Source organism: Physella acuta, unplaced genomic scaffold (assembly GCF_028476545.2).
Source record: "Physella acuta isolate Inbredline_101_S28 unplaced genomic scaffold, ASM2847654v3 ptg000581l, whole genome shotgun sequence".
Lineage (NCBI taxonomy): Eukaryota > Metazoa > Mollusca > Gastropoda > Physidae > Physella > Physella acuta.
In genome coordinates, this window is record NW_026732100.1 from 85483 (window position 1) to 101857 (window position 16375).

The 16375-nt window shown below is 29.0% G+C and overlaps 1 protein-coding gene across 1 annotated transcript; it reads right to left on the reverse strand.

Annotated features, from left to right (window-relative positions):
* Positions 1-407: 407 nt before the first annotated feature.
* LOC131947078 (latent-transforming growth factor beta-binding protein 1) lies at positions 408-16163 on the reverse strand. The gene is made up of 23 exons (XM_059308157.1): positions 16041-16163; positions 15654-15786; positions 14755-14883; positions 14363-14491; positions 14005-14133; positions 13637-13765; positions 13241-13369; positions 10594-10722; positions 10218-10346; positions 9797-9925; positions 9401-9529; positions 9170-9298; positions 8683-8811; positions 7873-8001; positions 7621-7759; positions 5940-6148; positions 4148-4276; positions 3380-3518; positions 2958-3166; positions 2280-2408; positions 1767-1905; positions 1090-1298; positions 408-825 (listed from the first exon to the last, which is right to left on the reverse strand). The coding sequence occupies exons 1-23, from the start codon at positions 16161-16163 to the stop codon at positions 821-823; spliced, it is 3111 nt and encodes a 1036-aa protein (XP_059164140.1). The 3' UTR covers positions 408-820.
* Between the last annotated feature and the right edge of the window lie 212 nt (positions 16164-16375).

The window sequence follows — 16375 nt, forward strand, 5'->3', positions numbered from 1 at the left end:
AAAGAAAAAAAACTTCCTAGATTACCAATGACAAAACATAAAATCAAATTGAATATTAGTGCAATTTATTGTAATTTATTTCAATTTAGTAGGCTACAACTTTGATTTATACAGAATTACAAAAAAATACTTCCTCTCGAAAAAATGACAAGACATAAAAGCAAATTGAATATTAGTGCAATTTATTGTAATTTATTTAAATTTAGTCGGCTACAAATTTGATTTTTAGAAAACCCACAACCAGACAGAAATGTGTTAAAATAAAGTAATTATCCCGTTTATTTGCATATTAAATCAATCATAAAAAACAGTACATCTTTTGACTTTTTAAGCATGTATCATACACGCATTAAAGGAATTGAACTGTCTTACATTTGTATACATGGTTTTTAGATAACTTTAAAACACATAAAAGTATACATTCATATAATTCAGAATCTTTTGACCATTAGGTATTAAGTTTTCTCACAACCCATTTAAAAATATTTTTATGTTTTCAATATCTTAAAATGCGCTTATTATTTGACTACGACATGTAGTTGCATTAAAAAGTGCTACTATTGATTACGTACTGAATTATTTAATTTAAAAAATATGTATAGAAACGTAATTGAGTTATAATAACCAATTACTTATAAACCCTTGATGTATGAATGATATTAATTAAGAAACTCATGTTATCTCACAGTAACAATCATAATATAACTCTTGATTTGGTTTTACCATTGTGTTTGCTCCCTTAAAATGTGCAAACACTTTTTCTTAGAATGAAATTTTAAAAGTGAAAAATAGATCCCTGAAGATTTTAGCCGGCAGGCATTCAATCTGCGGGTAAAAATCATATCATCAGTCAATAATAAATAAGTTTATAATTATATTATATAATTTAGATTTAGTTAAGTTTTATATAATTATAGGTATAATCTATAGTTAAATTAACTTTAAAAAAAAAACAACTAGCATTACATTATACATATGCAAATAACCTACTGTAATTGCTTTTTTCGTATTTTTAAAATTCTAGAATATAAAAAATTCACATTATTTTTCCAATTTGAAATACGTTTCAAGGATTTGAATTATACATACCGTAAGTGTATGCCAATTTAAATCCCCAATAATTATATGCTCCTTGAAAATGGATTATCAAATACAGGTTGCTGGTAAAGTTCATTACTTTAGGGACAACTAAATCGCAATATTGTTGAAGCACTGGATCATTTTTTGTTGTACCGTTTATAAATGTCAAAAAACTATACGAGCAGTTCTGAGATGATTCAAATACAACATCTAAAACCCTGTATTAAAATGAAAAAAAAACAGCAATATGTTATATTATGATAATTGAAGTTTGTGAACACAAATAAATATAATTTTTTATGATTTTAGACATTGGCTAGAGATTACAGAGGGAACAAAGCTTATTATTAAAAGCTTAAACACAATACTTAATATTTTTTTAAAAAAGCATGATTTTCAAGAAAATGGTTTTCATATTGTAAACGATTTATGTACCTTGATCTAAGAAGAAACAAATGAAAATTAGTTCGTCTATGAAAGTCAATAGCGTCTAAAACTAATTATATTTATAAATTTCAAGTATCGAAAAATATGTGTTGGCATCTAGGGTAGATTTTCTAATGAGACATTTTAAAATCACTCTACCAAGGTGTATCTATTTTTATTTATAATGAAAAAAAAACATATTTCAGTCGAATTTTCATTAAAGCTGGAAACTACTTAAAATTGTAGAAATGTAGGCATACCTAATGGTTGTTACCATTTGAGGTTTAGCCGGAATAGTCCAAGCGCATTCAAAGTTACTCTTGCCACTGATAGGGTAGATTGGACCAGTTATAAGACCTGTATTCCCAGTAACCGCCGTGTTACAGGGAATGTAGTTTGCTGCAAGACAAACACAGTCGTATACAGTGATACAAATACAAAATATACTTTTGACAAATATTAAAATATAAACATAGCTATGCACAATTATATACATTGATACAAATAAAAAACATTTTAGACAAATTTTAAAAACAATAAGAATAGCTATACACAATTGTATACAGTAATACAAATATAAAACAGGCTTTTGACAAATATTAAAACAATAAAATAGCGTTACAAAATTGTAAAAAAATTAATACAAATAAAAAAAAACGATTTTTGATAAAGATTAAAACTATAAACATAGTTACACAATTGTATACATCAATATAAATACAAAACAAATATTAAAACTATTGGTCTTAAAATGTAAATGAAAGTTTACTCACCTTTACATTTAGTGGAATCTGCAGGGTCAATAATGAATCCAGGTTGTCGGCAAGAGCATGTTGAATTGCCTGTTGTTAGCGAGTTTTTCTCCTGATATGGTCCGGTGGGAACCTTGCATTGATTCATTTCTGGAAAATGGTGCAAAAAATAGAAATACTATTAATCTACAACGAGTTTAAAAAAAAAAGTTTACACCTTTATTTCGATTTCCTCATAATACAATATAAACATAATATAAATGCTTATCTTTGTGTATGTATTGATTAATTATTCTCTTAAACATCCTAACTGTTCGTAATTAGAATGACGTATAAAACGTGGTTGATGGATAGACATGATAAATTAAAATAGCAACTATGAAAATAGTAACAATAAATGTAGTGTTAGTACCCTCCACTTTTATACACAATTATAGTTACAACGAACTTGTCAACATCGATAACAAGGTTTAAGAAAATGTATGAATTATTCATTCTAAATAATGCATACTTTCTTTCAGAGAAAATGATAATAAACATAAATTTAAAAACGTTTAAATGCCTCTTTATGAGCCTTCTTAAAATGCTACAAACAAATAACTTTGTATTTTTTTAAATTCAGATATTCGGATAATGTCTATCCTAGAACATATCAGTTATATATTATATTTATAATTTAACGATTAGGTTCATACTAACCGTAGGTGTATACTGCTTTAAACCCACGTAAGTTCGTCTGGTTATTTGAATGGAAAACTACATAGAGATTGCCTGTAAAACGGATCGAATCAGGGAAGGCTACATCACAATAAACTTGAAGCAGTGGATCACTTTCTGATGTCCCGTTGAATATCTTTACATAATCTGCATTACAACTCGGTGATGCTTGTAATTCAAAGTCTTGAAATCTAGAAAGAAGGATACGCGTATATAAGATAATAACTATTACAATTTTGTAACATACAACAAAAGGTACTTATATTTATTCTGGATGTTTTTTTTTAAATAATAAAGAATTACAATAACTAAACTTTGTGAAATGAAATGATAATTTGCAACAAATACACTTAGACGATCCATGAAATGCATATGGCTGAGCTATTACAGTGAAATGTACTTACGTAATAATTGTAACCATTTCAGGTTTAGCCGGTATAATCCAAGAACAATCCGAAAAACCTGGGTAGTACTGTGGGTAGTTAGGGCTAGTTATAAAACCGGTTGTATCTCTTACAGCTGCGCCACAGGGTATGTAATTAGCTGAAAGAATAAAATGTCAACAGATGCTTGTAAGTTACGTGCGAAACAAGCATGAGACAGTGAGCTCAAAGGGTAGAGCAACCAACTACTGAACATTTTGAGTTAACATCCCTGAGGTCACTGAGTCCACCCAGCTATGGTGTGTACCTGTCTAGCGTTAGGATAATCAAAGGCCACGCTATCTCCTCATGACCCTTGAGTCAGGATGCTCACCTTCACCTGCCAACTTGATGTAAGGTTCTTCTCTTATTCTTCATTCTTGATATTTTTGTATTGGAAATAATTTTAGTGTTGGAAGGCATTCCCTCCAACGCGATTAAGCATAGGTGTCAACTGGTTATGCGCCACTGAGGCTATTGACTCCGATTTCAGCCTGCTATTTATTTTGAATTTGCTTCCATAGCCTTTGTCCAACCAAGAACAAAAAACAAGGCGGCAGTTGTTTGATTTTGGAATTTTCTCTCCTAGTAGAGTTGCTATCCCCAACTAACGAACCCCGACTACCAGGGATGTAAGGTTCAAAATGGTACTTAAATTTAATTACACAGTAATTAGGACTACACGGAAGTAACTTTAACTAACATTTTTTCAACGACTTAAGTTATCGACTAGCCATTGTATTCTCTCACCTTTACATCTAGTTAAATCTACGCTATCAATGATGTACCCAGGTTCTTGACATGAGCATGTGGTGTTTCCAAGCGTACTTGTGCATGTCCGATGGCATGGATTGACAGGGTTGTCGCATTCATTATTTTCTGTAAAAAATGCGTGAGAAAAAAATAACGTTAGTCTATTACATTCCTATTTCTTTATCCTTATTGGTATCTCTATATACGCTGCTAGAATGTTTTACGTAGATTTCATGGTTCAAAACACTCAAATACGTATACGCAGCGGGAGAGAGGGGTGACAACATTTAGAAGGGGTGACACCAAGCCAAAAAATTGCTAAATATATATATAAGAAAAATGATTATATCAGTTCAATTAATGAATCACTGGAGTTTAAAAGCCATTGAAGTGCAAAGTGAATATTCCGACAGTGTGGAAGAGGGTGACACCATGACGTAAACTTGCTCACTATATAAATAAATAAATAAATAAATAAATAAATAAATATATATATATATATATATATATATATATATATATATATATATATATATATATATATATATATATATATATATATATATATATATATATATATATACTTTTTTGGTGAATGGGGGGTTGGGACCATAAGTGCCGCACCGGGTGACACTCGACCTAGTTACACCACTACGTAAACGTTTACTTATATCTACCTACATATCTATGTATTCCTTACTATAATTTTTTCTCTTTTTCTTCTTATACATAATGTATACATTGGGATTAGGATAATACTTAAGGTAATAAAAAATCTCCGGTTATTTCCCCCTACCCTAATTATTATTACCACTACTACCCAGTAGTATCATTTTTCTTTTGAAGTGATTATTGCGCGAATTATTTATGCATCTTTGAAGATTTTTGAGAACGTTCCTGATACTATATGTTCAAATAGGAACGGTTTAGGAATATGATGGGCGTGTGGATTGCCTGTTGGCTTGTTTTTGCGATATAAGCACAGTATTAATATCATACATAATAACATACATAATATCATACAAAATGATCGTGCAATGATAAGCTACAAATTAACATATATATCGATACTTCTAAATTCATTATCAGGGTTGTTGTTTTTAATTTTAATAGTGTTTGATTGTTAATATTAACATTGTTTGCACTCCTGTTAGATAGAGGAAGGTGATCTAGCAATACTATATGTATAGCACCAAATTTAGTGGGTTTTTGTATGAGCCTAGTTAAGCGATTTGTCCATCTCTCCATATAAAACCCTCAACTTACGTCGATAATGTCCTTAATTTGTTTCTTTTTACAAAAATTTGAAAACTTTTAAAATGTTATACCATATGTTGACATTGATTGCATTTTAGCAAGAACATATTTAGCTCCTCTTCACGATCATGCCCTTTATTGTACTACTACCGTTTATATATATAAAATTTATTCTCAAATACGATTGGTCAAAATAATTTGGTCAACATTAGTGCATACTTATAATACAATTTCGACATTATAGTCAAACTATAAGGAAGATAATACGAGAAAGAAAAAACGCGACAATATTAAATGTACAAAAAAGCACATTACACACGAACAGATTGATAGTTATACAACACTGGCAGAAGGACTAAATAACAGACATTAATCAGGCAAGTAAGCTCGAGTACCAGCTGGCTGAATGTCTAGCTAAACGTTTGACCGACTGAATGATGGAGAGACTTCATGTCACGCTGACTGAAATAATGTATTGTTTGGCTGATCATTTATCAACTATTTATTATGCAACGATTCAATGCGTACTCACCATAACTATAAAATAGTTGAAATCCTTGAGTGACTCTCTCGAGATCAGAGTGAAACACTAAATACAGGTCGTTGTTAGAGCTGATGGGGTCAGGTGTGTAAGAACCACAGTAACGCTGAAGCAGTGGGGCGGTATCCGAGGACCCATTATAGACTTTAAGGTAATCATATTGGCAGATTTCATCAGTTTCTATTTTCAAATCTAAAAACCTGGATAAAAAAGTCAACAAATAAAATTTTCTAATGCTGACCATTATTTTCTAAAGTAAGTTAAAAAGTTTATTAAGTTAGAGGTTAAGTACTAAAAGAGTAGCTCGAAGTAAAATAATATTTAGAAAGTATGGATTAAATTTTAATGTTTTCTTATGTAACATAACATACAGCCATTAATGTTATAATAATTCTACGTCGCACTGCCTATATAAACTTTACATAAAAATGTGTATATTTTTTGCTTGCAAATGCTAAATATCTTTGTAAACTAAATACACATTTAAATTCGGCTATGTACAATTGATAGGCAGTTATTTAAAAAATAAAATCTTTGAAATTAATGTAATTTCTGAAACTATTAATGGATTTGGATGGGAAATATTGTTATAGCAAATTGCTTGGTGAAAGGGGTAGATTTACAAGCAAAAGAAATTGTGTGTAAATACTATTAGCACTGATGAAAGACATAACCCTACTATTTTATTTCTAGATCTCGCTAATTGTTTTTTAAATTTTCAGACATTCCATTATCATACAGTCGTCATAAATTTAAATACAACATTGTTTATTTTCCTGGTAACAAATGTTGAAATATGTGAGTGGTATAGTTGCATACAAAATAAAGTTGTGAGTTTCAAGATGTATGATAGGGATACATTTATTTGTTCACTAACAAAAATACCAACATAGACATACATTATTAATACAATGCCGAATGTAGACACAGTTAGACGAGGATAACTGGTAGTCTAACTTACTTCTAAAACAGACAGAACATTTTAACCAGACATGGACCGAAACCCACCACTCCACACGGTGTACATGATCGTCCACTAACATGGCCTAAGACTGTTTCCCTATATGTAAGTCAAACTTAATAATTTGTTTTGGCCGAATGCTGATTGTGCCGAGGGTTAGAGTTTAATGGTTAATGGTGTGCAAGGGGATTCGTAAAAGAGGAAGAGCAGATTAGAAAGTGTGGTGTTTGTGTTTGTGTGTGTGTGTGATTGTGTGTGTGTTTGTGTGTGTGTGTGTGTGTGCGTGTGTGTGTGTTTTTGTGTGCGTGTGTGTGTGAAAATGCAAGGAGCTATGGTTTTAGGAATGAGGAAAGTTTTGTGTCACTACGCAACATGATATCTTTCCTACAGATATCAAAATGATGTCTGAACATAAACTCAATAGGTGTACTTCCCACAGATAGTATTATTTATTTAGCTAGCAATATTTCAAACAAGCATATATGATTCCACAAGATCATTAATTAGACACAGCCATTAACTTACTTCACGAATGTGTAATTAACTATGAATATCTACAGTCTTATTTGTTGTGGTAGTTGAAAAAAAAAATCTTACTTGATTTTCTTTCATATTTTGTATAACAATTTCGTTGCAATTTTAAAAATTGTTGTACAAATACTTTCAATTGTTAAGATCATAAAAGAATCTATTTTAAAAATCAGTACGTACGTGATAGTTGTAATTTTTTTAGGTACTGAAGGAATTCTCCAAAAGCAATTGGACAATGCTGGATATGTATGTGGGTAGTTTGGGCTAGTTATCATCCCCCATTTTTCTGTAGCGTTTGAGTTACAGGGAACATAGTATGCTGCAAGAGAAAAGGTATATACTAATTAATACATGAATTGAGAATGCATTGAAAATATGCAACTGCCAAAACAACAGCAGAAGAAAAACATCGGATATTTAGGTTTATCTCACCTTTACATGTTTTATTATCTGTTCTATCAAGGATAAATCCAGGTTGTGGACAAGAGCATGTGTAGCTTCCAGGTGTGTTTTCACATATTTGCTGGCCTGGGCATGTGATGTTTTTGCACTCATTAATGTCTGGAAAAGAATTTAGAAAAAAACATGTCGTAAACTTTAGACTAACAAAATAGTTACTTGTAGAATACATTAGTGATTTACTATTTTATGATTGAAGTATGATCTGGAGAGATAAAATGCCTGGTGTTTTATAATAGCGTTACGAAGAAATTTTTGTTTGGATTCTTTCAGCAAGACATTTCAGCAGAGCAACGGGACGTCTAGACTACTACCCAGCTTTGATGGGTACCTAACTTTAGTTAGGGAAACAAAGGCGGCTGGGCATAGTGCTGACCACAGAAATGTTTTACTATGTAGCAGATGTTTTACAACTATTGCCTATAATGCCTAATGAATAAAACATTGACACATATGTTGTAATTTTGTACTGGGTCGTTACAATAAAATTGCATTGTAAAGAGTACACAATTGTAATTTTTTTTTTTTTGCTGTCACTGTACAGTAACTAAAAACATAAATTGCATTTACGAAAATGTAAACTAAAACTATAATGTTGCCATCCAAAATCGTAAATTTGGCGAAGGTTTTATCTAATGTCTCTATTTTTAACTAAACCTGAAATTTAAATTTAAATTGGCTTTAAAATACTCTTAATAAATTTTTTTCTATTTTTAAAATATCAACAATTTTTTTTTATATTTAATTGTAAATTTTTTGAAATTTCCATAAACAAAAACTTACCATCACATTTCGTTGGGTCGGTTTTATTAATGGTGTAGCCAGATCTACAAGAGCATTGAAAACTACCAGGAGTATTGGTACAGTTCTGTTCACACACAGGGTTGGTTGTATTAGCACATTCGTTGGTTTCTGTAAAAAAAATGGTAACATATGTTGTAAAATACTAACATATTTATTATCTTTAAAAAATGTTTTAGAATTTTACGTTATTAATCAAATATAATTTTAATTTATCAAATTCGGAAAAATTATGGTATTTAAACAAACTTCAAAAAAATTCAGTGATGTCTTAATTAGAGAAAATACTAATTTAGAAACATAGTTATAGTTTTGGTTTAAAAAACTTTAATATTTTAAACCGTAATTGATCTTTCACTTTATAACTTAAAGGTAAATCATTTAGGATAATTTGTAATACTACCCAAAAATACAATTATTAGTTATTTTTTTAAAATAGAAATAGAAGAATTGATTATTATAAACTAACCATCACATTTCGTTGGATCAACTGTATTAATAGTGTAGCCTGTTCTACAAGAGCATTGAAAACTACCAGGAGTATTGGTACAGTTCTGTTCACACACAGGATTGGTAGTATTAGCACATTCGTTAATTTCTGAAATGGATTACACATTTTGTGAAAAATAAAGTTGTAAAATACACTGCTTTCTTAAACGGTTAAAGTGTGTATTTTTATTTTTAAAAATCTAAAACTGACCATCACATTTTGATGTGTCTATTTTATTAATTGTGTAGCCGTTTCTACAAAAGCATAGAAAACTTCCTGGAGTATTGGTACAGTTCTGTGCACACACAGGATTGGTTGTATTAGCACATTCGTCAATTTCTGAAAAAAAAAGAAACGTTTTATATTTCGTAAAATCAATTTCATTACATTGTAAAAAAACAAAACTAAAAACTGAATGTATCTTACTTTTTAAAAAGAGGCTCATTTTTATCCCTTTAATTATTATTTTTTATTTTATAACAATATAGGCAACTTTTATTAACAAAAAAAAATCATTAATAGCTAATTAATTTTAGTGATTTCAAATGTAAATATTATTTTCTGCTGATTTTTTCCTTAAGTAATTTTTAATAAACAAATACTAACCATCACATTTTGAAGGGTCTGTCTCACTCAAGGAGTAGCCGTTTCTACAAGAGCATCGGAAACTTCCAAGAGTGTTGCTACACATTTGATCGCACACAGGAAAAGTTGTGAAAGCACATTCATTGATGTCTGAAAAAATATACATTTAAAATAACCCTGAGTTATCACGTTGAAAAACGTATATATGAGTTTCGAATTGTTCTTTAAACACATGCTTTAAACATGAAACTTAAATTGTGTTTTAACTAATTTTAAAATGTTTTTATATGGGAATGCACTTTAATTTAACAAATACAAAGACTAATATTTTTGCAATTATTTTATTTTCAAAGAAACAACATTAATTTTATTTCATATTTCAGCTACATTTTAAATATTTCTGAGTGTATCAATTATTAAGTTTACTTAAACAAATACTAACCATCACACCGAGTTGGATCTAATAAATTGATGTTGTAGCCCAATCTACAGGAGCATCGAAAACTCCCGATTGTATTGGTACATTCATGTTCACACAGAGGGTTGGTTAAGTTACCACATTCGTTGATATCTGAAATTTATTTACATACTTTATTAAACGGTGTATTAGGTTGTAAAATAATATTAAAATTTAATATTCATATCATATTTCTTTTAAATATGAACTGTTTATTTAATTTAACTTTTAATAATTTGTTTTAACAGCTATATAATATTTAAATAACATTACAAGTCTATCTATTTTATAAATTTATAAATTAACTGAATTTGTTTTGTTGTTAAAGAGTATAATTTTACTTTCAAAAACAAAAACTGACCATCACATTTCGCTGTGTCTGTTTTATTAATGCTGTAGCCTTTTCTACAAGAGCACTGAAAACTACCAGGAGTATTGGTACAGATTTGCTCACACACAGGGTAGGTTGTGTTAGCACATTCGTTAATTTCTGAAATAGTTTATATATTTCGTAAAAGCTATCTCAACACTAAAAAACTAAAATAAAATTATGATGTAGCTTTCTTATATATATATATATATATATATATATATATATATATATATATATATATATATATATATATATATATATATATACATATATATATCTAATATATAAAGCTCAGTTCTGTATGTAATGCATATGTTTGTCGTTGGAATTGTATGAATTTAAGTGTTAGAAAATTATCGTGCGCATTTGTCTAAATTTATGAGCTAAAAAATTACTATTGAAAGTGTTGGGAAATCATTTTCATTTTTCAAATTATAGTAATAATTGTCGGCATGTTCATTAAACACAAGTTTTAAAAAAATATCATCTTTTACAAAAATTCTAATTATGTCTTTATTTAGTCCTATAGCACTTACTTCCCTTTGATAAATTAGGAAAACAAAATTACTTCCCTTTATAAAACCATTGCATTAGTCGAAAATAATTTACTTTTTAATTACTTTGTTTTGGTGTTGGGAAAAAAAATAATTACATAATTAGCGGGGATTGATCAAGTGCAAATGTTGTAGGTATTTTACGGATAAGCTTGGAGTATTAAAATTGTTCATCAAATTGAAACAGGCGCGTTCGTTTAAGTGAGTGCAAAAGACTATGAATAAGTTGGGGTACTATAGTCGTTCATTAAGCTAAAACAGGTGATTCCGCCCCGGGCGTTTATGTTCGCGTTAGTGTTTTCTTTGTGTTTAGGTGGGTTTGCGTTAGTGGTTGCGTTTTGATTTGGTTCGTTTTTGTTCTTTCTTTTTTCGTTTTCGTTTTTGTTTGTGTTTTTTTGTTTGGGTTTGTATTTGTGTTTTTGGTTGGTTTTGCGTTTGGATTTGGTTTGTTTTCGTTTGCTTTTTCGTTGTTTTTTTTTGTTGGTATTGGTGTTTGTGGTTGGGTTTGTTGTTCGGTTTTTGTTTTCGTTTGCTTTTTTGTTTGTTTTTTCTTTGTGTTTGTATTGGTGTTTGTGGTTGTGGTTGGGTTTGTTGTTAGGTTTTTGTTTTCGTTTGTATTTGTAATTGTGTTAGCGTTATGTTTGCGTTTTGTTGTTTTGGTTGGTTGTGGTTTGGGTGGGCAATGCCGGGTTTATGATGATTACTAAACACACAGGTAATGGTCTTTAACAGAAAGGTTTTTCACAGAAGCCAGAGCAGTGCCTGGCCGGGACGGCTAGTAATATATAAAGGTCAATTCTGTATGTTTGTAATAAGTTTGTCGTTGATATACTTCAATGGATTTAAGTGTTAGATTATTATCGTGCTCATAATATACATTTATGAGTTAAAAAATTACTATTGAAAGTGTTGGGAAATAATTTTCATTTTTCAAACTGATATTAATAATTGTCGGCATGTTCATTAAAAACAATTTTTTAAAAATATCATCTTTTAAAAAAAACTCTAATTATGTCTGAAAATTATTTATATTTAGTCCTTTAGCACTTACTTCCCTTTTATAAATTAGGAAAACACAATTACTTCCCTTTATAAAACATTGCATTAGTGGAAAAAAATTTACTTTTTATTACTTTGTTTTGGTGTTGGAAAATAAATAATTACATAATTAGCGGGGATTGATCAAGTGCAAATGTTGTATGTATTTTACGGATAAGCTTGGGGTATTATAATTGTTTATTTTGTTTGGTTTGGCACCTACGTTCGTTTAAGTGAGTGCAAAAGACTATGAATATCGTTTATTAAGCTGAAACAGGCGATTCTGCCCCGGGCTAGACTGTGAACACTTTGCGTTTGTGTTCGCGTTTGTGTTTTCTTTGTGTTTAGGTTGGGTTTGCGTTAGTGGTTGCGTTTTGATTTGGTTCGTTTTTGTTCTTTCTTTTTTCGTTTTCGTTTGTGTTTTTTTCTTTGGGTTTGTGTTTGTAATTGTGTTTATGGTTGGTTTTGCGTTTGGATTTGGTTTGTTTCGTTTGCTTTTTCATTTGTTTTTTTCTTTGGGTTTGTGTTTGTGGTTGGTTTTGCGTTTGGATTTGGTTTGTTTTCGTTTTTTTTTCTTTGTGTTCGTATTGGTGTTTGTGGTTGTGGTTGGGTTTGTTGTTAGGTTTTTGTTTTCGTTTGTATTTGTAATTGTGTTAGATTTATGTTTGCGTTTTGTTGTTTAGGTTTTGGTTGGTTGTGGTTTGGGTGGGCAATGCCGGGTTTATGATGATTAATAAACACACAGGTAATGGTCTTTAACAGAAAGGTTTTTCACAGAAGCCAGAGCAGGGCCTATCCGGGACGGCTAGTATATATATATATATATATATATATATATATATATATATATATATATATATATATATATATATATATATATATATATGTTAAAAATGTAAAGAATTTTAATTTAATTACACAATCTGTAACTTGTTTTGACAATAAACGTTTTTTTTATATAATAAATAAATTACTTTAAATATTTCTTTTGTATCGATAGTCTATTTTTTTCCGTTAGTAATTTTACATAAACAAATACTAACCGTCACATTTTGTGGGGTCTATTTTATTAATGGTGTAGCCGGTTCTACAAGAGCATCGGAAACTCCCAGGAGTGTTGGTACAGGTTTGTTGACACACAGGGTTTATTGTGTTAGCACATTCATTGATGTCTAAAAAGAAACAAATGTTTAAAAACTTTTTTTTTGTTTTTCAAATTCAAAAAACAGCTTAAATGATTAAATGTTACAGGATTTTACAACTTTTTCAAGGTACTTGTATGTTTACGTACCTTAATTCAAAACATGGAATTATTACAAGTAGCAAAGCCATTAGTTTTTTTATAAAAACGTCATTACTTATTTATTATATGCTTCAGCTACACTTAATATATATTTCTAAGTGTTTCAGCAATAAAGTTTACGAAATCAAATACTAACCGGCACATTTAGTCTGATCTGTTGAATCGATGTTGTAGCCTGATCTACATGAACATTGATAACTTCCAGGTGTGTTGTTACAGTTTTGTTCACATACAGGGTTTGTTGTAATAGCACACTCGTTGTTGTCTGGAAATTTGTTATGTAAATTGTAAAAGAATGTATTAGGTTGCAAAAAATATAAAAATGTAATAACAAAATCATGTTTTGGTTTTAATTATTGAGTTTTAAAAAGTTTTATTCTAAATCTTCTATTCCTCGATTCGGAATGTTTTGTGGGTCATGTAATATTTAAATAACAATCAACTTACCAATTTGAAAAAACAATTACGTGTTTAATTGTTGAATTTTTCAAAGCAGAAACTGACCTTCACATTTCGTTGTGTCTGTTTTATTAATGGTGAAGCCACTTCTACAAGAGCATAGAAAACTACCAGGAGTATTGGTACAGGTTTGTTCGCATACAGGGTTGGTAGTATTTGCACATTCGTTAATTTCTGAAAAATGTATATATATATATATATATATATATATATATATACATATATATATATATATATATATAAATAAATATATATGTATACTTATTTATTTATATAAGCATATAAATGTATATATATATAATTATAATTATAATCTTTCTAAAAAGATATGTAAGCTTTGTTGGCAAATTATATATTTTAATTTATGTGTTTCCGTTAGTTATTTACATAAATAAATACTAACCGTCACATTTTGTGGGGTTCGTTCTATTAATGGCGTAGCCGGTTCTACAAGAACATTGGAAACCCCCAAGAGTGTTGCTACAGATTTGATCACACACAGGGTTGGTTAAGTTAGAACATTCATTGATGTCTGAAAAAGTAACAAACCTTTAGAAAAATGTTAGGTTTGTTTATTTAAACAGCAGCTAAACGGATACATTTTAAAAGTTTTATTTTTTTTTTTTTACAATGCACAATTTTGGTATGTATTGTAACTTAAAAAAAAATATTCTAAAATGCGTTTTGCCATTAATTATTTCAAAGAAACTACATTTTTTATTTCTTTTATATTTTACTACGTTTAATGTAATGTTAATGTATTTCAATTGAAAGTAATATATAACAAATACTAACCAGCACATTTGGTCACATCCGTAGAATTAACGTTGTAGCCTGATCTACATGAGCATCGAAAACTTCCAGGTGTGTTGGTACAGTTTTGTTCACACACAGGGTTTGTTGTATTGGCACATTCGTTGTTGTCTGGAAAACCGTTATATAAATTATTAAAAAACGTTTAACTTTTCAAATAATATAAAAAAGTAATAATACAATCATCTTTTGTTTTCAAATATGAATTTTTAAAAAGTTTTATTTTTCGACTTGGAATATTTTATGGGCCATACACTATTTTAACAACTTTATTAGTCTTTCATTTTCATAAATCAACTGTATCTGTTTAGTACTTAAAGAGTATAGTTATATTTTCCAAAAGCAGAAACTGACCATCACATTTCGTTGTGTCTGTTTTATTGATGGTGTAGCCACTTCTACAGGAGCATTGAAAACTACCAGGAGTATTGGTACAGGTTTGTTCACATACAGGGTTGGTAGCATTTGCACATTCGTTAATTTCTGAAAAAAGTATATATATATATATATATATATATATATATATATATATATATATATATATATATATATATATATATATATATATATATATATATATATATATATATATATATATATATATATATATATATATATATATATATATATATATATATATATATATATATATATATATTTCAACGCCTTCTAGAAAAGTGTAAGTGTAGAATGTACGTATCTTTACTTCTAAACAGAATTATGTATTTTAAAACGACCAGTTTTATGTAAAAAATAGGTTAATTTTGTTGACAAATATACGTTTTTAATGAAGAACAATAATACTGTATCGATTATATATATAAAAAAACAGTGTTCTGTGGTTAAGATTTTTCAGTTAGTACTTTTACAAATAAAAATACTAACCGTCACATTTCGTTGGATCTGTTTTATTAATAGTGTAGCCATTTCTACAAGAGCATCGGAAACTTCCAAGACTGTTGCTACATATTTGTTGACACACAGGATTGGTTGTGTTAGCACATTCATTAATGTCTAAAAAATAAACATTTTAAAACTTATTTATTGTGTTTTGAATTTTGTTTTTACAAAATAGCTTTTATTATAAAAATAAATATTTTTTAACAATTTTTACAAGATACTCTAATTTTACCATAAAATAAAGAAATTAATAAAAAGGATTGTCTTTAATTATTTCATAGAATCTACAATAAACATTTGTTATATATTTCAACTGCATTTTTGTTGTTAAAATTGTTAAATTGTATGTATTACAAACAAATACTAACCATCACATTTTGACGGGTCTGTGACATTAATGTTGTATCCTGATCTGCAAGAGCATCGATAACTCCCGGGTGTATTGCTACAGCTTTGTTCACAAACAGGGTTGGTTGCATTAGCACATTCATTGATCTCTAAAATTAGTTATAGAAATTATTATAGAATTTAATAGATTTCAAAACAATATTAATTTTTTAAAATAATGTAATTTTTTATTGGAAGTATTATAAATTTTAATGTTAAATTTTATATACCTTTATTGGGAATATTATATTTGCGAAAAAAAAAACTAACCATCACATTTTGTTGTGTCAATTTTATTAATGCTGTAGCCAGTTCT

What these genes read in the sequence shown, in the direction of transcription:
- LOC131947078 (XM_059308157.1), bottom strand. Translation starts at nt 16,163, where the DNA reads ATGAATGTGCTAATGCAACCAACCCTGTTTGTGAACAAAGCTGTAGCA. An exon ending in CCAACGAAATGTGACGGTTA is followed by an intron (nt 14,884 to 15,653) that starts GTATTTTTATTT and finishes ACGGTTTTCCAG; the next exon opens with ACAACAACGAATGTGCCAAT. An exon ending in AGACACATCAAAATGTGATG is followed by an intron (nt 9,299 to 9,400) that starts GTCAGTTTTAGA and finishes AATCCATTTCAG; the next exon opens with AAATTAACGAATGTGCTAAT.